Source organism: Trachypithecus francoisi, unplaced genomic scaffold, assembly GCF_009764315.1.
Source record: "Trachypithecus francoisi isolate TF-2019V2 unplaced genomic scaffold, Tfra_2.0 Lachesis_group19, whole genome shotgun sequence".
NCBI classification, from domain to species: Eukaryota; Metazoa; Chordata; class Mammalia; order Primates; family Cercopithecidae; genus Trachypithecus; species Trachypithecus francoisi.
The window spans coordinates 37969051-37992045 of NW_022681464.1; the positions used below are offsets into that span (position 1 = coordinate 37969051).

Genomic DNA, 22995 nt, shown 5'->3' on the forward strand with positions numbered 1-22995 from the left:
ATTTGTCAACTTTTGCTATACATAAAATATCACAGAAGGAAGGCTCAGGCCTGGGATGAACTCTGTGATGCCATTCATGCTCCCGAGCCTCCCCTGCAGGAAGTCAGTCTCCAACTGAGATCACATGTTTGCTTAGCATCCCCCATCCCATCCTGCTCCCCAACAATAAATCATTTGAACGAGAAACAACTTCAGACTCTCTTTCTAAGAAACTTGACTTAAGAGAGCAGGTGCATACTCTCAAGGCAACACATGTGCACGCTTGAACATGTGAAGGGGAGTACGTCTATATGCACATATGCATGAATGTTCACTCAATGACTGTGGGGTGATGGGTGAGGCCGACAACACTTTTCCTTCCTCTCCCCTGGCCAGGTGGTGATCACAGCAGTTGAGGGAACATTTTGAAAGTGGAGAGGAGATGGGTCGCAGTGGACACAGGAGTCAGGAGTGACTTGTTCTGCCCCAGAGCAAGTCACTCTACGCATTGGGAAGGACTGTACTGCATACTCTCCTAATATTCATGGTACTCGTTTCCCTCTAACAAGTCCTCAAATGTTTTAAAAATACATCTCAGTGAAAAGGGAAAGGGTTGCTAATAACAGTCACAAACCACACCTCCTCTGCCCTTTCAGTTTCCCATTTACACCCATGATAGCACATGATAGTCAGAGCCCCTGAACCCCCAGTTCTTCGATACTACTGGGCACTGGCCTGATCTTGACTTGACTGATGTCTGTGGGGAGGACAAATAAAGCTTAGATGTTGTAACTCTATAAAAACAATGTTTATGTTAAAAGGAAAGGAAAGAGTATGTTTTATATATATATATAATTACCTATGTAAATATAGGCATAGACACAGATATACACATAGAGAAGCATAGAAAAATGTCTAAAAAAGTATATACCAATATGTACATCAAAAAGCCATTAGAAATGTTACAGCTGTTTTAGAATTTATCTAGCAGGCTTTCCGGTTTGTGCTGGAAAGACCCCCCAGCACTGCCACCAAATTAACAAAAGCTGTAAGAATGTGCGATTAGTCCTTTCTGAGTCTTTAATGCTTTTTACAATAAGGATGTATTGTGTTTTTAACCAGAAAAGCAATGAAAGGTATTTTTATTGAATTTTTCAGAGCCATTAGGACAAGAGGCCTGTTCTTCATATAACGAATCAAGTCCGTGCTCAGGTGTCCAGTGTGAGTATGATGTGAATTCAGGTAAGGGTATGGGCTCCTCTGCCTCCCAGGACAACCTCTCTATTTTCATGGGTGATCATACATCTCGGTTTGCCTGAGACCGTTTTGGTTTATGACTGTTTATGACTGTTGTCCTTTCATTCTCAAAGCATCCCAGTTTGCATAATATGATATAGTCAATCTGTATTTTCATTTCACAGTTTTCACTTGTGAGAAGGATTTAAGCTCACCCACTCCACCACTCAGCGGTTTTTATAACAACATATCCACATCCACATAAGGCTTCCTCAGTGTATTCTACAATGACACATTAAAAAGGCAAAAAAGTGTAAAACCTACCGGGCCTTCAAAAATTTCCTTCTCGTTAAATATGTAGTTGACTTTGGCATTGCCAGACAGCTTCTCAGCCTGCATCCAAAACCGGACCTGGCCCTTTTCCAAAATTTCAACTGCCAACTCTGATTTAACTGGGACAGCTATGAAAAGTAAAAATAAACACAGTAATTATATTGGTAACCAATTATATTGGTACTCATTTTCCAACAAGCGAAAAAAAAAAACAAAAAAACCCCAGGCAATGGAAATGACAATGTAGCACCTGCTTCTTGCAAAGCTCAGAGACAGTGAGAGTCGCAGGGAAAGGCTTAAAGACACAGGGACTCAGCTCTGATGCTGGGACTGTCATTAGAGCAAGTTGTTCATCCTCTTTGAATCATTAGTGTCTCAACTGTAAAAATGAGGAAAATGAACTTACCTCTAGGGGCATGGGGCACTTGTAGTCAATATCTGTAACTTTCTACCAAGGCTTTTGGTTGGCGTTTTTTCTTTTTTTTTCTTTTTTGCAACAGGTTCTCGCTCTGTTTGCCCAGGCTGGAATACAGTGACACGATCTCGGCTCACTGCAACCTCTGCCTCCTGGGTTCAGGCGATCCTCTCACCTCAGCCTCCTGAGTAGCTCACACAACAGTCACGCACCACCACACTCAGCTAGTTTTTTTTTTTCTTTTATTAGACAGGGACTCACTGTGTTGCCCAGGTTGGTCTTGAACTCCTAGCCTCAACTGATCCTCCCTCCTTGGCCTCCCAAGGTGTTGGGATTACAGGTGTGAGCCCACCTCATCTGGTTGGCAGGTGCTGTATTTTAAATTAGAAGCTTCCTAAACTTATGTCAAATGTAAATTAATATTTCTTTGTATTTATTTTAAAACTACCCTTTTCAAGTTTCAAGGGATGCTTTTCTTTGCATTATTATTCCATATTCACTAGCAAGTTCAGTGTGATAAATTCATTCCAATGCAGGACTGAGGGGGGCTCAGATGTCGTCTATCGAGGGGGTTTCAAGGCGGAGAGAAGGTGGGTTTTGGAGTCCCACCAAGATCTGGACCAGTTACTCTCCTCCTTTAGATCTTGTGTCCCTCACCTGCTAACATGGAAGTGCTATGAAGAGTAAATATAAGGCCGGGCATGGTGGCTCACACCTGTCATCCTAACACTTTGGGAGGCCGAGGTGGGTGGATCACTTGAGGTCAGAAGTTTGAGATCAGCCTGGCCAACATGGTGAAACCCCGTGTCTATTAAAATTACAAAAATTAGCCAGGCATGGTGGTGGGCGCCTATATCCCAGCTACTCCGGAGGCTGAGGCAAGAGAATTGCTTGAGCCTGGGAGGCAGAGGTTGCAGTGAGCCAAGATCACACCACTGCACTCCAGCCTGGGCAACAGAGTGAGACTCTGTCTCTAAAAAACAAACAAACAAACAAACATAAATATAGTAAGAGAACCATTAAGGTACTGTGAATAGTGGTCTGTGTTCAAGAAGGTTGGTTCTCTTCCTCCCCTCATTTTACTGATCTCTTTACACAATCTCAACTACATCCCAGGAGACAGTGGTAACACATCTGGGTGGTAGAGCTGACAGCAGGGTCACTCCTCCATCTCTTCTGTATTCCTCTTGGTCCTGGTTGTCCACACGATGGTTTTCCGGTGTGAGCAGGATGTCTGAGTGCACCAGGGTGGCAAGGGCAGAGGCTAAGTTTCTCCCTTACAGGACGTTCATGCTTGCTACAAGTAAGTCTTGAGGAGAGTAGAAAGTACAATTTCTTCTAAAAATATCTGGAGACCTCATTCTAGGAAACTTACTATGTGAGTGAAGAGGTTACCTAAGAGGCCCAGAGTGGTGAGGGAGGAGGAGGAACAGGCCCTCCTGGAAGCCTCCAGCTCCCTTAATGTTCACTGTCCTCCCTGAGTCCTGAGAACACCACCTGGAGAATGCTGGCCGCCTTGAATGTCCACAGGGGGCACGGAGCAAAAGTGGCTGTGCATACCTAGAGACAGCCCGTGTCACAGTCAGGGGAGCAGGCTCCAGAGGCAGACTACCTGGGTTTAACCAGCTGTGTGCAAATGATCTAATGACTTCACCTCTCCAGGCCTCATGTTCTTCCCCTCTAAAATCAAACCACCACAATACCAACCCTTTTAAGGTAATTGTGGAATTCAAATAATATATCCTGCTTAACTACTCTATAGAAAGCTTGGCATATAATAAATGCTCTATTAATGTTGGCTGTTAACATTTTGGTATCTCTTTCCTCCTTTAGTTGCTTCTACAACACCCTGGAAACACCTTTTTTTTTTGAGATGGAGTCTCACTCTGTCGTCTAGGCAGTGGCATGATCTCAGCTCACTGCAACCCCTACCTCCCGGGTTCAAGAGATTCTTGTGCCTTAGCCTTCAGAGTAGCTGGGATTACAGGGGAGAGCCACTACACCTGGTTAATTTTTACAACCACTAAATTTTAGAATATAATATGTTGACACCTAAGAGGACACACCAACATATCTATATTTATATATACATGCTTGTGCATGTCTCCCCACATATAGTGCATGTATACAAGAGGGGTAACAACTGGTGTCTGCAAATGAAGGGCTATTATGCAGCGTGCTGAGAATACCAAAGTGTACCCTCCCCCCACTCCCCCAAAATACCTTGAATTCTGGGTGTACGGATATATATTCAAATAAGCTATCTTTCCACACTGCAATTTAGTATCAATACTGGCAAGATAGACTAAGTCGCTTTCTATTTTTAGCTTTGTGCATTTTTATTTTTTCCATTTACTCAGCTCTAAATTTCCTTAGGCTCTTTTCTCTGGCAGTTAATGTGCCTCAGTGAAATATGTTATTTGTAGGTTTAAGGCACATGTTTAGTGGTTTTCAAAATATTTTTGAAAACAGCTTAAAATAGGAGAATTTACTGTGCCAAAGGATAAAGGAATACCATACTCTTTATTACATTCTCTAAGAAATAAGACAGTTTAAAACTTTACCAGATCTCACGAAAACAACTTCATCAACATGCCAGCGTTTACAAAGATGAAGTGGCTACGAATCAATAAATCGCATGTGCTACTTTGATCCTATCACCAGGCCTCTGAAAATATTCACGTGGTGACCTCATTGGTCTGAGAGTGGTAGGGGAAAGAAAACAGCGAGCGCTGTAGTATTGAAAAATGTTGCTTCCTTGGGTTAACCAAAACACCCCTGGGTTGGGGGCTTTGATACTTGCATGTCAGAGTTTGTTATTTTGTGATTTTTATATTTATTTTTTGTGACAGATTCTCACTCACCCAGGCTGAAGTGCAGTGGCATAATCACGGCTCACTGCCGCCTCCAACTGCTGGGCTCAAGTGATGCTCCCGCCTCAGCTTCCCGAGGAGCTGCTGCCACACCTGGCTAATTTTTGTTTTTTTGTAGAGATGGGGTTTCACCATGTTGCCAAGGCTGGTCTTGAACTCCTGGGCTCAAGTGATCCTCCCACCTTGGCCTTCCTAAGTGCTGGGATTACAGGCATGAGCCACCTTGCCCAGCCACATGTCAGAGTTTTAATCAGTCTCAGGTTCCCCCTACCAAAATGTGACACTGGGTCTCTAATAAAAGGATACCTGAGTTTGCTGCTACCCTCTCTCTTAGCACCAATAATCAGAGTTCTTGGGCTTATGCAAGAGAAAATATCTCAGTATAAATGACAGTGACCTCAAGCAATGCCTACTGCCTGGATTAATTCTCTCTCCAAGTCCATATGAATACTGAATTCCAGGGAGGCCTGGGCATCTTGAGCTCAAAAGCGACACCCCATCTTATCTCTACCCTTTAAGCTGAATGTAAATGTTGTTTGGATCAGTTGTTGTCTAGACACTTAACCAATGTTTACTATCTGACTAGGTTGGTAGGTGCTGCTGTTTCTCCCCATTTCTGCCAATGTTGGAGAGTAGAAAGTATAACCACCTTATGGAGCTTGGAGACTTTGTTTCTCCCCATTTCTGTCAATGTTGGAGAGTAGAAAGTATAACCACCTTATGGAGCTTGGGGACTTCTGCTCTGGGCAGCAGGTTCAGGGATCACTGTTCTGTTTCAATTAATGTTTATATTTTTCCCGAATAGTTCATGGATCTATCAATACCATATTCGTTATCTCTTACAGTATTTATTTATTTATTTATTTTGAGATGGAGTCTTGCTCTGTCACCCAGGCTGGAGTGCAATGGCATGATCTCGGCTCACTGCAACCTCTGCCTCCCAGGTTCAAGGGATGCTCCTGCCTCAGTCTCCTGAGTAGCTGGGGTTACAGGTGCCCGCCACCACACCCGGCTAATTTTTTGTATTTTTAGTAGAGATGGGGTTTCACCATGTTGGTCAGGCTGGTCTTGAACTCCTGACCTAGTGATCCACTAACTTCGGCCTCCCAAAGTGCTGGGATTACAGGCAAGAGCCACCGCACCCCACCCTCTTACAGCATTTCTATATAGTAGGTGCTATAAACCATTGTGATAGCCATTCCTGGAAAAGAAACCAAGGCACAGAGAAATAAAAGGGAGCTGCCCAGGCACACAGCTTGAGTCAAAAGTCCAGAACAAAGAGAGTCCAGGCCAAACACTTTGGGATACACTTCAGTACTTTCCATAAACTTTTTCAGAATTAACATTTGAAACCTCACTCATGATGTTACTTTCCCAGTTTTATGGTGAGTAAGCATACAGATGAGAAATGGCTTGCCTAACGCCACACGTGGCACGGAGGGTTCTTCCCTAGAATTTAGGAGTCTGCGCCCTACAGTCACGTCTCACGGGCACTCCACTCTGCTACTTTGCTGAACAAAGTTGGGTTCGTTTTTGTTTTTAGAGATACGGTCTCGCTTTGTTGCCCAGCGTGGAGTGCAGTAGCGTGATCATGGCTCACTGCAGCCTCGAACTCCTGGGCTTAAGTGATCCTCCCGCTCCATCCTCCGAAAGTACTGGAATTACAGGTGTAAACCACTGTGCCCAGCCCAAAATTGGTTTTCAGAACATTACAGCTGAGGCCAGTATCACCAGCACTCAGCCTCACTGTCAAACAAGTCACTCCTTACAGATGTAAGAGAAGGTCGGCAATTCATTCTAGAGCAGTGTGTGTGGTTTTTAAATTCCAGTCTCCACTGGGAATTTACTAAAAGTGAAAGATACGCTTCCTAGAAAAATGCACATATACAAATCTACAAAGGCTGTTTGTCCACAGTGCGGAATAGGAATATAGTTTTCTGGATTCCTGAAACTCCTTTATGAGTAGAGGATTTCTATTTAAGTATTAAAATTGCTGATTTAAAAAGAATGAGTGTATACTATCACTTTCTACTTGTTTTCTCAAACTCCAGGGTGTAACTTTCCGGATGCTTCACTACCTTGGCCAGCGGGTACTAATTGCAAGAGATCCCCCTATCTGGACAGTGGAACCTTCCGAGGGTCATTTCCGACTTCCTTCTCTTTTCTTAGTGTCAAGTGTGGAATTTAATCTTTTATGTAGAAGGTACTTTATTGAAGGGTTGTGCATAGTTCAGAGTGATTCTTTTTCTGACGAAGGCATGTTTGCCCAATTCTCCAGGAATTGAAAATGGTAGGTACTATCTTTATATTGTCTTTATTTAGAGGTATGATTCTTCTTTTAAGTGCCAATCTTACTTAGGAATAGATTGATTTGCATAAAGACATATAAGTGAATATATCCAGAAAATATATATGTGATTCCAACATATGTGGGCAAAAAGTGAAGAACTTAATTACTCAGATGTTACACCTGTGTAGCCTGACACTTCGCCATGTAATGGAGCACGGGATTTATTTTCTATGTTAGTATCCTTTGTATCTCTGGAGAGCAGCGGCAAAGGAAAAGGCATCGCTTCTAGAAAGCACATCTGTAGCTACTGATGTGTGTTCCATTATATGTTCTCAAGAGTCTCTCTCTTAAGCCCATCAGAGCTGTCATTGGATCTATTCCAGAAGTTGCTGCCTAGTGAGACTGCTCAAATCTGTGTATGCATTGTGGATACTTACTTGGGAACTTGTGGTCATGGCTGAGAGCAAGTAAACGTTTCAATTCTGTAGGGGGAAAAAGAAAGCAATTAAACCTTAAACTACTAAAATAAAAACCACTTAAGAATCATCGAGAAATCAAAGCAACATTCGACATGTGAATGCACTGATTTTAAACTTACCTTCTTCATCTATTAAGTAGCTTGATGCTATTCCATCAGTGTCTGTTACATCGCAAGTGTAAATACCCAAGTCGTCCATCCCAAGGTCTTTGAAGGTCATTTTCGTCCTTCGGAACAAAATATTTTTCTTAGAAATGGGGGTGTGTGGGATCTGTGGGCCTGTGTTTCCCCTGATTCTGGGCAGTTGTATATGCTGCTCCTTTCATCTGGATGCCTCCTCTCATCTCGCTGAGCTACAGCCTACGTGTCCTTGGTGTCTCAGGTTCAATGTCATTTACTCTGGGAGGACTTTCCTTACCTCCTTCCGGGGGTGATGGTGACAGGGGAGTGGAACTGGCACAAATCCCACATGCCCAAGCTATGCTGCTTATCAGTGCACATCCTGCAGAAAAATATCCAGCTGAGCAGCCCCTGCTGGGAGCCAGACACTTCTCCCGCCAAGGGCAGAACCTGCTGTTGGTAGCTCTGGGCGCCCCTCCTATGCTATCTCCTGCTCTCTCCTTTTCTGAACTTATGATAAGCATCTGTATTCTCCCCACTGTATAATTCCTCTGCCTTCAGAGACAGGAACTGCTTTGTTTACTGTGGTATCCCCAGCACCCAGTACCTTGTCTGGCACATAACATGTGTAATAAGTAAATGAATGGCTCAGTGGGCAAGTTCATTGCGTTTTCTAACTTTGGCAAGCTATATTGCTAGGCAGTGTCTAAGACCAACCAAACATTGAAATGTTAAGTGTACAAACTGGGAGAAAAATGTATCATTCAATTATCTTTTCGTGGGGCAACTGTGTTTCATGTCAAGAAATTTACAGCATAGGGGCAGAAAAAGTTCTTTAATTATATTCAGTATTTGCTTGTCATTCTACAACAAAATTGCCAGTTTTTTCTTTGATTTCTGAGATATACTGGGCTTCATTGTAATAGAAAAAAGTACTTAGAAGTACTGTGCTTTATCAAATACTTTGCTTTATCATATCAATCCAATGTGGTTGACACTATGAGAATATAAAGCTTCCCAAGCTTTTGCTATAAAGCAAAGTAAAAAGAACACTCAAAATCTTGGCGTTGAAAGGAAATGACAGATCACACAATTCCTCCATTCTCCCCACTCTCATTTTATAGAAAAAGAAATCCGAGGTTTGTGAAAGTTAAATAGCTGCTCAAGGTTATACAGCCAGCTCCTGGTAGAGTTGGGCCTAGAGCTTTTCCATGTCGTACTTCCACATAGAGCTTTCTTCCCACGTACTACTGGCTCACTCATGAGTGATGGTGAAAAAAGCAGAAGAGATTATCCTCAAACCATTTAATTTACCATCACTTGAAATAGCAGGTTCTTCCTAGCCCCCATAAGTATCCTCATCATTACTTTAAGATTTCAAAATTTCATAGATGATGAGAATCATCTTTAAAGCTGATCTTTATGTCAATCGAATGTTTCTAATAGCATAAATGAGATAAATAAGAAAGCACTTTAAATGGAATAATGCAAAAAGTATTTTAGAAGGGTTATTATTATTATTTTATTTTATTAGAGACAGGGTCTCACTATGTTGCCCGGGTTGGTCTTGAACCCCTAGGCTCGAGTGATCTTTCTGCCTCAGTCTCCTGAGTGGCTAGGATTTCAGGTGTGAGTCAATGAGCCAGTCTAGGATGATTATTTTTAAGGTTTAAGTTGGTTATTATTTTCTACAATACCAGATATAAAATATATGTGATTTCATCCTCTTATTCCAAGCAATTTAAGTGGAAATCAAAGAGCTCACCTCATTCTCCTACAGTGAAAAGGAAACCCATGATTGTGATTGACATAGTCCTTACTTGTTGCCCTTGCTTTCGACTTCTAACCGTGGAGAGTCCTCAGTGGAAACGTAATCTTTGGACCAGGTGAACTCGGACTTTGGAGTCATCTGATCACATTCGAAGTTCAATGAAATGACTCCATCATCATCCACATTTACAACAACCTCTTTGGTTCCTACAAGATAAAAAAGAAGGTACTGATACTTCGTGAGGAAAGCAACCAACTAAGAATTTGTTACCTTGAGATCCTTTACTTTAGCCCTAAAGTAGGGCCCTGAGCCCAGGTCAAGGAAAAGTTTCATTGCTCATGTGAAGGGACAGTCCTACTCTACAATTTGACTTTTATGCCATAACACGAAATTAGATGGTTGCACCACATTTCTTAGGTAGAGTCAACACCATGGACAGTAGTGTTTGTTATGTGACTGATGGTATAGTTAAGGGAGTGGTTTCATTGCAGTAAGGAGACAAGGCAGCTTTGGGAAAGGGGAAAGTCAATTGATTTTGATCAGGCCCTAATTCATGACTTTTGCTTCAATAATATCCACATGCAATCAGTCATCAGGAAAGGGCAGAGATGAAGAACCCAAAAGGAAATTGAATGGGAGAAAGTAAAGAAACTAAGAATCACCTATATTCACGTATTCAAAGTCTTTAAGTCATTTAAGAGTGGAGAAATATATGGATGCCTGTCTGTGGATCACATAACCATAAATCAATTTAAAGATGTCCCTCTAGACTAGAGTGATAGCAACTGAGAAATGACTATTATTGAACTGCATGGAAATTTAAATGGAAATGAGTTTCAAGAGATTCAGCTCTTTCAAGAAGATTGGTTTTTGGATTAAAAAAAAACCAAAGCCAATTCAGTTAGTGTTTTGAGTTATTCTATTTTTGAGAGTTATAATAAATTGCACCTGCACCTAATAGAGAATTCTAGGAGAATTTGTACAGCATATGAAACATTCACATCTATTCCTAAATTCAGTTGAAAGGAGTAAAATGCTCTACTCAGATTTATACTCATTCAATTGCCAGTCTAAACTTCGTTTGTTTTAGTACATTAGGAAAAATATATTAAAAAAATAAAAATAATATAGTTTGTTTCAGTACATTAGGAAAAATATATTCAATTCCAGAAAAGTACAGCTATATTTTTTTAAAAAGCATAAAAAAACTTCCAAAAGAATTGAATGTTTTCTCTCTAGATTGTATCATATGAGGCCAACATCCTGGCCTACTGTCCAATAAAACTTGTTAGTGGAAAAAAATTTGCACACGTTTTCCCAAGGGAAGGCCAAGAGGAAACCAGTGCCTCAATGGTGCCTGGATCTTGGTTCCTGAGCCTGACAGTTGATCTAACTTATGTGCGTACAAATGGCAGTGTATGCTTCAACTATACATTTCCAAAAAGTGATTGTTAGCACATGCAAAGCTTAAAGAAGACTGGTTCTAGAAAATTTTTTAAAATTCCTTTTTCTTAAACAAAGGGCTACTTTCATATTTGGTTACATAGATAAACTGAAATAACAATTAATTAAAGAAGGTTTAAGGATTCCTTAATTGTCTGCCATATGTTACTTTTAAAGGGCTATATGTATTCCATTGCAAGCTGCAGTCCACATTTTATTTCTGTTCCTGATAACACGTGACTAATCCTCACACTCTAATTTCGTATAATATTGAACAAATGCTCTTATTAAAACTTAAGAAAAGGCTAACACTGAAGAATGTTGAGGTTTAGACTGTGTTATACAGTTTGTGTGACTGAGTAACAAAAAGAATGCAAACAGAAATTTTTGTATATCTGTGTTGTTACAGAGAGAAAAGAAGTGAGGTAATCTTGCTTTTTGCATAATCTCTATTCTGGAAGCATGACAGATTGCTCATACTAATCATTCATTGTTCTATCTGTAATCCCTTTTTTAAAAGGAAGTGAATCATCCATATGCTTGCTGTTTGTTACATGAGAGGTATGACAAGTTTACAACAGAAATGTTGCTTATTGATTGTGAAAGATTTGACTTTTCTGAAAACAAAATAACCACAAAACAGAAAGAATATGAACAATTTAATCAGCTTCGCCATTCTCTCAATGTTGTAGATAACTTTTGTACTGTAACACCTTACCCATTTGGAACACTGCCCAAAACCAAGAAATAAGGAAAATAAGCCTCTAATATCAGTTCTGATGTGACAAAGTCCACATGCTAGTATGCTGCACACTCACCAGAGAAGTGGAATCCTCTTTTTTTTTTTTGAGACAGGGTCTCAGTCTGTCACCCAGGCTGGAGTGCAGTGGTGTGACCTTGCCTCACTGTGGCCTTGGCCTCGCAGGTGATCCTCCCACCTCTGCCTCCCAAGTAGCTGGGATCACATGCACATGCCACCACACTCGGCCAATTGTTTTGCATTTTTTGTAGAGACAGGGTTTCGCCATGTTGGCCAGGCTGGTCTCAAACTCCTGAGCTCAACTGATCCACCCATTTGGCCTCCCAAAGTGCTGGGATGACAGACATGAGCCACTGTGCCCAGCCTTGGAGTCTTTCTATACTTTGCTTGAGACAATTCTAACAAACCTAGTTGGTTGGTTTCCCTTAGTAGATTAAAAAAAAGAGGGAGGTAAGAAGCTACTATGAGCAGGAGCATTGAGAATAAAGAAAATGACAGCAAGAGAAGAAGGTGAAAAACTAAAAAGTAGGCACAAAAACATTAGTTACTACAGGGGCAGATAGCTTCTCACCCTATAACAACATTGCTGTGTCACAACACCGTGTATTCAATAAAGGTGATACTTAAACGGCTCTAAGTCACAGAAAAAGGTAAATAAGATTCAGTATACTGCATCCAAGAAGGATGAAAAGCACTTATTAAATTGCATAATTTATTTTAAAAGGATTTTCATCAGAAAGTCTTAAATGAAATTTTAAAGTATTAATGCTTTAGCGGTAAACTCTCAGGCAAATGGAACAAATGGTCATCTAAAACAATAATTTGTTCAGGTTTTTGAATGGCCAAATGTGGTCCCAAACCCATGAAACTTGGAGAATAAGAAAATCCTGGCCAGGCATGCTGGCTCATGCCTGTAATCACAGCACTTTGGGAGGCAGAGGCAGGAGGATCTCTTGAGGCCAGGAGTTTGAAACCAGCCTGGCCAACAAGGTGAAACCCCATCTCTATTAAAAATATAAAAATTAGCCAGGTGTGGTGGCGCGTGTCTGTATTCCCAGCTACTTGGGAGGCTGAGGCACAAGAATCACTTGAACCTGAGAGGCGGAGGTTGCAGTGAGCTGAGATCATACCACTGCACTCCAGCCTGGGCAACAGAGCAAGACTCTGTCTCAAAAAAAAAGAAAGAAAGAAAATCTTGTTTAGTTTTTGTCTCAATTGCCTCAGTTACTGAGCAAAGAATATAGAGCTGAATCACTGAAGTGCAGTTGGTCCTTCATATCTATGGGTTCTGCAACCGTGGATTCAACCAACTGTGGATCGAAAATACTTGGGGAAAAAACAATAAAAATAACAACGCATCAATAAAAACAATGCAAATTAAAAAACAATACAGTATCCCAACTCTTTACATAGCATTTACATCCTATCAGGTATTATAAGCAAGCTAGAGATGATTTAAGGTATAAAGGAAGATATCTGTAGGTTATATGCATACACTATGCCATTTTATAAAGGGACTTCAGTGTTCCTGGATTTTGGTATCCACAGGGGCTCCTGGAACCGATCCCCCAGGATAAAGAGGTATAACTGTATTCTGAAAAATAAACGTTGTAAAGCATTTCAAAATCTTTTGTGAAAATATGAAATGAAACAAAAGATGTTGCTTATTTGCCTTTTTAAATAAGAGATATTATTTTTAGGTTCCAAGCCACATCTGTGTTTCAACTTCAACCTATGAGTCGTACATCATTACCTTATAGTTGAGTTGTCACGTAAGAAATGGGATCATTTATACTTTTAGAAAAGAATGTGGACATTTTTTCAAAGTCTTACATTAAAAATTGTAATTTAAAATTAGGTAATTGGCTGGGCTCACTGGCTCACACCTGTAATCTCAGCATTTTGGGAGGCCAACGTAGGAGGATTACTTGAGCTCAGGAGTTTGAGACCAGCCTGGGCAACAAAATGAGACTTTTTATCTACAAAAAAAAAAAAAAATTAAATTAGTAGGGTGTGATGGCTAACACCTGTAGTACCAGCTACTAGGGAAGCTGAGGTAGGAGGATCACTTGAGCCTGGGAGATGGAGGCTGTAGTGAGAAATGATCATGCCACTGCACTCCAGCCTGGGTGACAAAATGAGACCCTGTTGCAAAACAAAAACCAAAACAGACAAACAAACAAACTTAAGTAATTGCTAGGAGAGAGCCAAATAGGTAAGGATTAGCTATAATATCAATCAGTAACTGAGAGTTTCCCTTATCTGTGACGCTTTTCTTGATTAATTATGTCAAATCAGTATATCATAAGCAATATTTGTAATGGGTAGAAAAGAGAGGCATGAGCATTTCTTCAACTTATGCACACATAATTGTGGGTGCTACTGGTGGATTTATTAAATAAATGAACAATAAAGGAAACAAAGAGTGTTTAAAGTATATTTGGCACTTAAGATTTAAAACTTTTCTTTTTTTTTTTTTTTTTTTTTTTTTTGAGACAGAGTCTCACTCTGTTGCCTAGGCTGGAGTGTATAGTGACGCGATCTAGGCTCACTGCAACCTCTGCCTCGGGTTCAAGTGATTCTCCTGCCTCAGCCTCCGGAGTAGCTGGGACTATAGGCGCATGCCACCACGCTGGGCTAATTTTTTTGTATTTTTGGTAGAGACGGGGTTTCACCGTGTTAGCCAGGATGGTCTCAATCTTCTGATCTCATGATCCGCCCACCTCGGCCTCCCAAAGTGCTGGGATTACAGGCGTGAGCCACCGCGCCCGGCCAGATTTAAAAATTAAAACTGGCCGGGCGCGGTGGCTCATGCCTGTAATCCCAGCACTTTGGGAGGCCAAGACGGGCGGATCACGAGGTCAGGAGAGCGAGACCATCCTGGCTAATACGGTGAAACCCCGTCTCTACTAAAAAATACAAAAAACTAGCTGGGCGGGGTGGCGGCGCCTGTAGTCCCAGCTACCCGGGAGGCTGAGACAGGAGAATGGCGTGAACCCGGGAGGCGGAGCTTGCAGTGAGCTGAGATCCGGCCACAGCACTCCAGCCTGGGTGACAGAGCGAGACTCCGTCTCAAAAAAAAAAAAAATTTAAAACTGGTTAAGAGGATTATTTGATTGGATTTTCATTTTTCAAAAACTTGCACTGGTCGTTTAGTTTATTGAGAATAGGGTTAAATTCTACAAATGTCTTTTATATTTCCCTTACATATTTACACAGGCCAGGGACTGGATTGAGATAAAAAAAAAAAAAAAAACAGCTTTAAAAGATAAATGCCAGTTTAAGATTATGACATTTATTTTATCGGACACTGTCTTGTTAAAGCTAAAGTATAACACCAACATTTTGATAAAGAGGTGAGAGGAAACCAAATTACCAATGAAACAGCCTTTGCAAAATTATGACATAGTTGACTTCATCTTGTTTCTGACCTCCAAGCTGCCCTTGGTCATTCCGGAGCATAGGCTAAGTTAACTTTGGGAGAAGGTTCGTTTATAGTTTAACTTGAAAGCAAGAATGATAATAGTGCTCCTGTCTGTTCAGGGACTGAAACCACTAATGAGAGGTTACAAGACAGGTGTAGTTTCTATTACCCTTTACTGTTTAGATGCCATGTAGCCAGAGGTCACAAGATCTGTAAGCTTCCCAGTTGCTCCCATAGATAACATCAGTATTGCAGAACCTAAGATTGTTTTCTTTTAGATGTTTTTAAGACTGACCCCACCCAGACTCCTGACTTGGGACTCAATTTACTTTCCCATTATAGGCATCTTGGTCTTCTAAGTCACTCTTTAAAAAATGCCCTTATTCAAAGAAGCTCTGAGCCTTCAGGGAGACTGACTTGACTGACAACTCTAAGTCTCCCACTTCAGCTGGCCTCATGTCAATTAAACTCTTTCTCAGCTGCAGTGCTGCAGTCGCAGTGGACTGATTTTGTCTACGCAGTGGGAAGGGATAACCTAACGGGCGATTACACTAACAAAGAAAATATTCTAGTGGCAGTGGGTTTCCTACTTATTTTATACTCAGAGTTTGAAGCTGGATCTCCTCCTTGACAATTTTTTTGAGGAATTAAAGAATTAATTAAATAAGGGTCCTGTACATAGTAGACAAAAATTCTATTGCAATTTAACAAAAGATACATGATACTCAAACGGATGATTCTCTTTATAGATGCCCTAGTAAAACCAAAGCTGATGTATTAGCCTATAAAGCAATGACAGCATTTTTTTTTTTTTTCGAAATGGAGTCTTGCTCTGTCACCCAGTCTGGAGTGCAGTGGTGTGATCTCAGCTCACTGCAACCTCCACCTCCTGGGTTCAAGCAATTCTCCTGCCTCAGTCTCCCAAGTAGCTGGGATTACAGGTGTGGACCACCACACCCAGCTAATTTTTGTATTTTTAGTAGAAACGGGGTTTCACCATGTTGGCCAGGCTGCTCTCGAACTCCTGACCTCATGATCCGCCTGCCTCGGCCTCCCAAAGTGCTGGGATTATAGGCGTGAGGCACCGCACCCAGCCAATGACAGCATTTCAGAATTTCTAACATGCCCCAGGCTAACCCACCAGATAGTGCCTTGTGGAGATTAACTTGGTACAATATCACAGAAGAAGCCTGAGAGAAAAGTCTACCCATAACGTCCTCCTCAAATTTTCCTTTCTTTTTCCTTTTTCTTTTTCTAAGATAGAGTCTTGCTCTGTTGCCCAGGCTGGAGTGCAGTGACGTGATCTTGGCTCACTGTGACCTCTGCCTCCCAGGTTCAAGTGATTCTCCTGCCTTATCCTCCTGAGGAGGTGGGATTACAGATGCCTGCCACATACCCAGCTAATTTTTTTGTATTTTTAGTAGAGATGGGGTTTCCCCATGTTGGCCAGGCTGGTCTCAAATCCCTGACCTCAGGTGATCTGCCCGCCTTGGCCTCCCAAAGTGCTGGGATTACAGGCATGAATCACCGTACCTAGCCAAATTTTCTCTTTAGAATATCCCACAACTTAGCTGAGGTTTTTCTAAGAGCTGAGCTCCTGTCAATTAATTAATGGTTGAACTCTGGGAAATGCCTAAAGAGGCATATTCTCTGAAGTTGACTGAGGGATGTGGTTCCGATAATTAATGGGCAGGAAGCAAGTCTGATGTTCGGTTGTCAAATTAAAGCAGTCCTTGCAGCTACTCTTACCCAGATGAGAGGCCATCCCACTTTCCCACAAAGTTGGGTTGGAAAAGTGGACCAAAATTTGGCATAACTTAGATTTTCTCAGAAACAACCTTTTAACCTGTTCATGAATATGAAGAACTTAATTAAGATCTCAGGAGATTGAGGTATGGAACGTGAGAGAGCTGTTGTGTTGTTGCCCAAAAAGGATTTAAGAAGAGTTGTCACTAGTCAGCTCCTCAACCTAAGCAAATCCTGAATATAGACACAGAGATCATTGATTATAACAGATCTCATTATTATTATTTTTCCTTTCCTATTCTTTTCTAGTAGAGACAGGTCCCACTCTGTTGCTCAGGATGGTCTCCAACTCCTGGGCTCAAGTGACCCTCCTATCTGGACTCCCTGTTGGGATTACAGGGCCAAGACAGCACTCCCATGGTCCCTCCAAGGCTTGCCCAGAACTCCCGGTATCCTAATGGGTTCAAGTGTGGCTCAGGACTAAAATGAACTATTTGGAAATTAACTCATTTCATCCCACTTTTCTTTCTCCTCCCTGCAAAAAATGATAATAAAGGATAAAATTTAAAAGCTTAAATAAAATCACAGTAGACTGTTAACCTCCCTATACATTTTGTAATCTGATATGATAATTCTTTCTCATATAAAGTGTTTTACATGAGCATGAATATATCACTTTTATAAGCTTTAATTATTTGTTCTCCATGGTGTGTGTGTGTAGTGATGTTTAAAAAACTGAAGAGCGGGACAGAATAGAAGCAGAGGAAAGTGAGTTAATGTAATTGGTCACGTATAGTACTGAGCTGCCCTGGGTTTCAGACGAGGACCAGAGTCTGACCACTCAGCCTCATGCCCACATCGCAGCCTCCACCAGACATTTCTTTCCCAGCTCACCCATCATAACCAGGGCAGACAGAACAAGACGGTTAGGGTGAAGTGCACACACTGAGGCTTCAAGACAGAGTCACACTCACTGGCAAACATGCTACTTATTCATTATTTTTGCATTTAATAAATCAGCTCCTATATACCTGGTGCTATGTTAGACTCTTAGCACATGTAGAGAAAAGATGCAGTTCCTATGTTGAGGAGCTATGGTCTAATGTATAGTTCACAAGCCTGTTTTCACACTGGAATTACCCAAATTGCTAAGTAAATGAACAAACAGCAATAAGTCTATGTTCAGGTACCCAGCCCAAAAGATTCTTTTTTTTTTTTTTTTAAGAATATATGATCTTCTGTCATCATCCATCAGCCCTAAAGATCCTGATTTAATTGGTCTGGAGTTGAGTCTGGATAGCAGTATTTTGAAAACGTTCCTCATATGATTCTAATGTACAAGCAAGGTGAGAACTATGGTCCTAGCAGATGAAAGACATCAGTTAGTGAGCAAATACAAGTGCAGTTTTCTTTTTTTAATCTTCTTTCTTTCTTTCTTTTTTCTTTCTTTCTTTCTTTCTTTCTTTTTTTCTTTCTTTCTTTCTTTCTTTCTTTTTTTCTTTCTTTCTCTCTCTCTCTCTCTCTCTTTCTCTCGCTTTCTCTCTCTTTCTTTCTTTTCCTTCCTTCCTTCCTTCCTTCTTTTTTTGAGATGGAGTCTCACACTGTCACCTGGGATGGAGTGCAATGGCATAATCTCAGCTTACTACAACCTCTGCCTCCTGGATTCACGCGATTTTCCTGCCTCAGCCTCCCGAGTAGCTAGGATGACAGGTACACACCACCACACCCCGCTATTTTGTTTTGTATTTTTAGTAGAGACGGGGTTTCACCATCTCGGCCAGGCTGGTCTTGAACTCCTGACCTCATGATCGACCCACCTCGGGCTCCCAAAGTGTTGGGATTACAGGTGTGAGCCAACGCACCTGGCCAAGCGCAGTTCTCCAAATGAGCCAGCTGAGCTCATCTTTTAAAGTTAGTCTGGCTTCCTCCTTTAGAATCCTTCACTTCATGATGCCACCACTGGGCCACTGAGCACACATTTGCCTTCTCATTCCTGCCAGGCTCTGGAACCAACCAGTGTTTAGACACTGGGATTGTAACAAGCTCTTGCTTAGTAGGTTATCAACTCAATCTCAACTCATCATTCCTTCTGGTAATGCTTTCTCCTAACCTGCCTTGCTCCTTGTGACCAAGCTAACTTCCATCATCCAGTTTTTGCTTGGGACCCAGCCCACCACCTGATTCTCCTGCCCGCTGCTCCGTTTCTCTGGTAAGAATACCTGCGGTCTGTACTGCCAGCGATGGTGCCCTCCAGATCACCTTCCAGGCTTTGGCAGGTCTCTCTCTTGTCTTCCATCTGATCTGGCTCACTTGGCCTTCACCTCCACCCCAGGCCTGATGCAATCAGCCACAGCTGCTGTTTTTAAAATATCTAATATCAAGGAGAGACCATCCTTTTTTATGTGCCAACTCATCCACATTATGTTTTATTCCATTCTTTTACAGACTTTTTAGCTAATGGATTTCTTGGTAAAGCATGACACACTTAGTTCACTATCTGGATTCTTACTCCCAGCACAAATAGACAAGAATACATCCACTTGCAACGTATTCTTTGACTTCAAAGGGAGACCGGTGATCCTACCAACCCAGGAGATTAAGTTAACTTTTAAAGTGGAATTCAAATTACACTTGAAGTATCTTGTTAGATGTATTTGTGGTTTGCTATTACGAGATAAGCTTTGTTTTCTAACTGAAATTTTAACAATGCATCCCCCTAAAAGTTGTTCTTCTGAAATAGCAATCCAAGTTTCACATCCCAAATCTTGAAGTTGATAACATGCTCCCCTGCCATCTATTCTAACATAAAAGAAATAAAGTGGGTAAAAGTAATATGTTGATATCTAATAGAATGAATACATACAGAACATTTTAGGCTACATATAAAGCTTTTATAGGGACTTATAAAACTTTGCTACCTAGTTTATAGCCTATTCGGCTATAGAAATCTTTTATGAGCACCTCTCCTAGCTCTCATCTTCCTGTGCTGTAAATGCTGTCTTTTCCATTAGATCGCAAGCCCAGTGTGCAGTGATGAAGTCATATTATTCCTGGGGTCCAAATGGCACCTGACACAGTAGGAGCTCAAGAAATACATATGGCAATAATGAGTGTGTGCCTACTGCATACGAACAGGCTCAGATGTCACGGGATTCCACCTGGCCTTTGTGCATCCAGCGTTCTTCTCCAGGCTGTGAGCCAGTGGTTTGTCCAGGGGGTTAACAGGGTGCTGCTTAGCGTATCAGTGTTGCAGCTGTCTGTAGTTCGAGTCTGGGAATGGAATGGCATGCAAATGACTTTCGGTTCCTTAATGCAAGTCAGTGAAACAAAGTCTCACCCAGGAGATTACCAGCAGATCCTTTTCTGGTGGCAAAATTTCCCTAGTGATGGCTCTGTTAATGTCATGCCCATCACCTGCCTTTCTGAGGCTATAGATGAGAAAATAAGAAATTGATTTAAATTCTTTTAACAATCATATTTGGAACCCATGGCTTCCAGGGTGCTTTTGATGTAGCCCTGACTAGATTAAGAGTTTACTTGTGTAGCAATCTACGTTGTTCTGAGAGCAAACTCTGCCCTTAGGTCCTTGGAGATGTCCATTTGGCACCTTTACTGTCCACACAATTGTCAGCTGAAGGGTTGGATTTCTATAGGAATATGTGTTCTGGTGTCTTTGTGTGTTACGTTTTCCCTGTGTACACATTCCTAGCATTTTTCTGTTTTCTCATGCAACTTTGCAAAGGTTATTTACACGCAGTGTGGTACTTCTTACAAACACCTACCACGCTTTTGTCTAAGAAGGCCACTTTTGTCAGACCCACGTCCAGAGAGTCGTTCTAAGACTAGCTGAAAACAGCTTATGAAGAAATAGGATGAAAGGGAAAGATATTTTCTCAAAGGGATCATTTTATATTCTTTTGAAGTAACATGTCGTGAAAGTAGTTTTCTATATTTACATTCTTTTCTCATCAGAAAAATAAATATTACATTCTATATCTGTTCTGTGTTTATCTCAGCCTGAAAACAGGAACAGATTAAAGCAAAAGTGCTTGTACTAGAATGAATATAAATTTAATATAATTGGGTGATTTTAAAAACTTGTACAAATTTATAGGGCACATATGCAATTCCATTACATGCCCAGATAGAATAGCGGCTAAGTCATGGCTTTTAGGGTATCCATCACCCCCCCAAAATGCACATGGTACCCAGTATGTAACTTTTCATCATCCACACACCACCCTCAGCCCTCACCCTTCCAAGTCTTCAAAGTGATATACTTTTTTATCTCTCATTTCCAGTACTGTTTTCTGTTTGTTTGTTTGTTTTGAGACAGGGTCTCACTCTGTTGCCCATGCTAGAATGCAGTGGTGAAAACATGACTCCCTGCAGTCTTGACCTCCTAGGCCCAAGTGATCCTCCCACCTCAGCCTCCCCTGTAGCTGGGACTACAGGCACTCACCACCACATCTAGCTAATTTAAAAATTTTGTAGAGGTGGGGTTTTGCCAAGTTGCCCAGGCTGGTCTCGAACTCCTAGGTTCCTCTTGCCTCAGCTGCCCAAAATGTTGGGATTACAGACGTGAGCCACAGTGCCTGGCCTCTGGTGCTTTCCTTTACGTAATTTTAATGAACTGAAATATATGATAGCTTATAGGTTAAATATTAAAAAAAAAATTATGTAATGATCTGAAACTAGTTGGACAATGAACACAGCAAACTTTGTTCTCATAAGAAAGGGCAAGACTGTCTTCTCTAGTAATCATGGCATCTTTGAAACTGGGAAATGAGGGCTGCCTCGAATCTATAAGCCATTCAGTTGGGACCACTGTTAGCCCAGGGATCAGCAAACTATGGCTCGTGGGCTGAACCTGGCCCATTACCTCTTTTTGTAAGGGCTGCAAGCTAAGAATGGTTTTTATATTTTTAAATAGTTGGAAAAATTGAAAGAAGATTACTATTTTAAAACACAGGAAAATTATACAAGATTGAAATTTTAGAATGCATATAGCGCGTCATATTATATAATGCATATAAGAGCATGATAAAGTTTTATTAGAACACAGTCATGCTCATTTGTTTATGTGTTCTCAATGGCTTCTTTTGTGTCATGGCAGAGTTAAGAAGTTGTAACAGAGACCACAGGGCTTTTGAGTGAGAAATATTACCTGGCCCTCCACAGAAAACGTTTGCTGACCTCTGGTTTAAACATAATAGCCACAATTACATAAATCCTACTTCTGTGTAAGGATTGCGCCCACTACCTGGGCTGCTCTAGCTTCCCCTATGATTGGCAAAATATTCTTAAGAGACTTAATGGCCAGGGTGTAATAGGAATAACACTCCAGGAATGAATGCCTGGAACAGTTGGTCCAGGAAGCCTAACTTGATCAAGAACTTCCGTGTTTTTAGATTTGCATCAGAACAGCCCCTAGACCACATCAAACCTGGCTCAACCCTGTCCCGAGGTGCCTGTGATGGGACCAATGACTGTCATGTTCTAAGATCATTACTTATCAATTACATTCAGATAGTACACACTGATGATTTTGAAAATTAGGGGAAAGCACAGAAAGGCCAAACCTTAGTTTGGTATCTCACACAAATAGGATTAGTGTTAAGGAAAAGGTGAAAGCCCACCTGGACGGGTCTCTGCCACAACAGGGCCGGCAAGGTCAGATGGCTTCCCAACTCCCACCTGGTTTATGGCTCGAACACGGAACACGTAGCTGACGCCCTCCTTGAGACCTCGAACCTAGTAGAAGCAGATGTAGAAGCAATGGGTGTTTGATGAAGCAGTGGCTGTTTTATGTCATTTAAACAGATGGGGCTCTTCCTCTGTAGTAACGATTTAGTGACCTAGCACCAGGTATACAAGACTCATGGTCTAGACTTGATTCTGTCAAACACTAAGCAGGTGACTTTAGCTGCAGATGATCTTCTCTCTGGACCATCTGTAGATAGAGAGGAGTTTCCAATATCCATTCTTAGGCTGATGTTTCTCCTTTATAGTTAATTTAGTGGCTACCAACATCAGAAACAGACTAGTGTATGTAGGCATCACATGCGTTAGCCACTGCATTCTTTGGTCAAAAGGACAAAATACAAAGTGCTCATTATAGCATATG

The 22995-nt window shown here is 41.3% G+C and overlaps 1 protein-coding gene and 1 non-coding gene across 4 annotated transcripts in view; one reads left to right on the forward strand and one right to left on the reverse strand.

Moving 5' to 3' along the window:
• Positions 1–22995, reverse strand: part of MYOM1 (myomesin 1) — a 151197-nt gene that overhangs the window by 22944 nt on the left and 105258 nt on the right. For all 3 annotated transcript variants that reach the window (XM_033178223.1, XM_033178221.1, XM_033178222.1), the window contains 5 exons: positions 22508–22622; positions 9545–9701; positions 7725–7831; positions 7564–7608; positions 1540–1676 (listed from right to left, as the gene is read on the reverse strand). In XM_033178223.1, the coding sequence (XP_033034114.1) occupies positions 1540–1676; positions 7564–7608; positions 7725–7831; positions 9545–9701; positions 22508–22622 (561 nt within the window). The remainder of the gene's footprint in view (positions 1–1539; positions 1677–7563; positions 7609–7724; positions 7832–9544; positions 9702–22507; positions 22623–22995) is intronic.
• LOC117064336 lies at positions 937–999 on the forward strand. The gene has a single exon (XR_004429393.1). It is a non-coding gene; the product is annotated as a U7 small nuclear RNA (small nuclear RNA).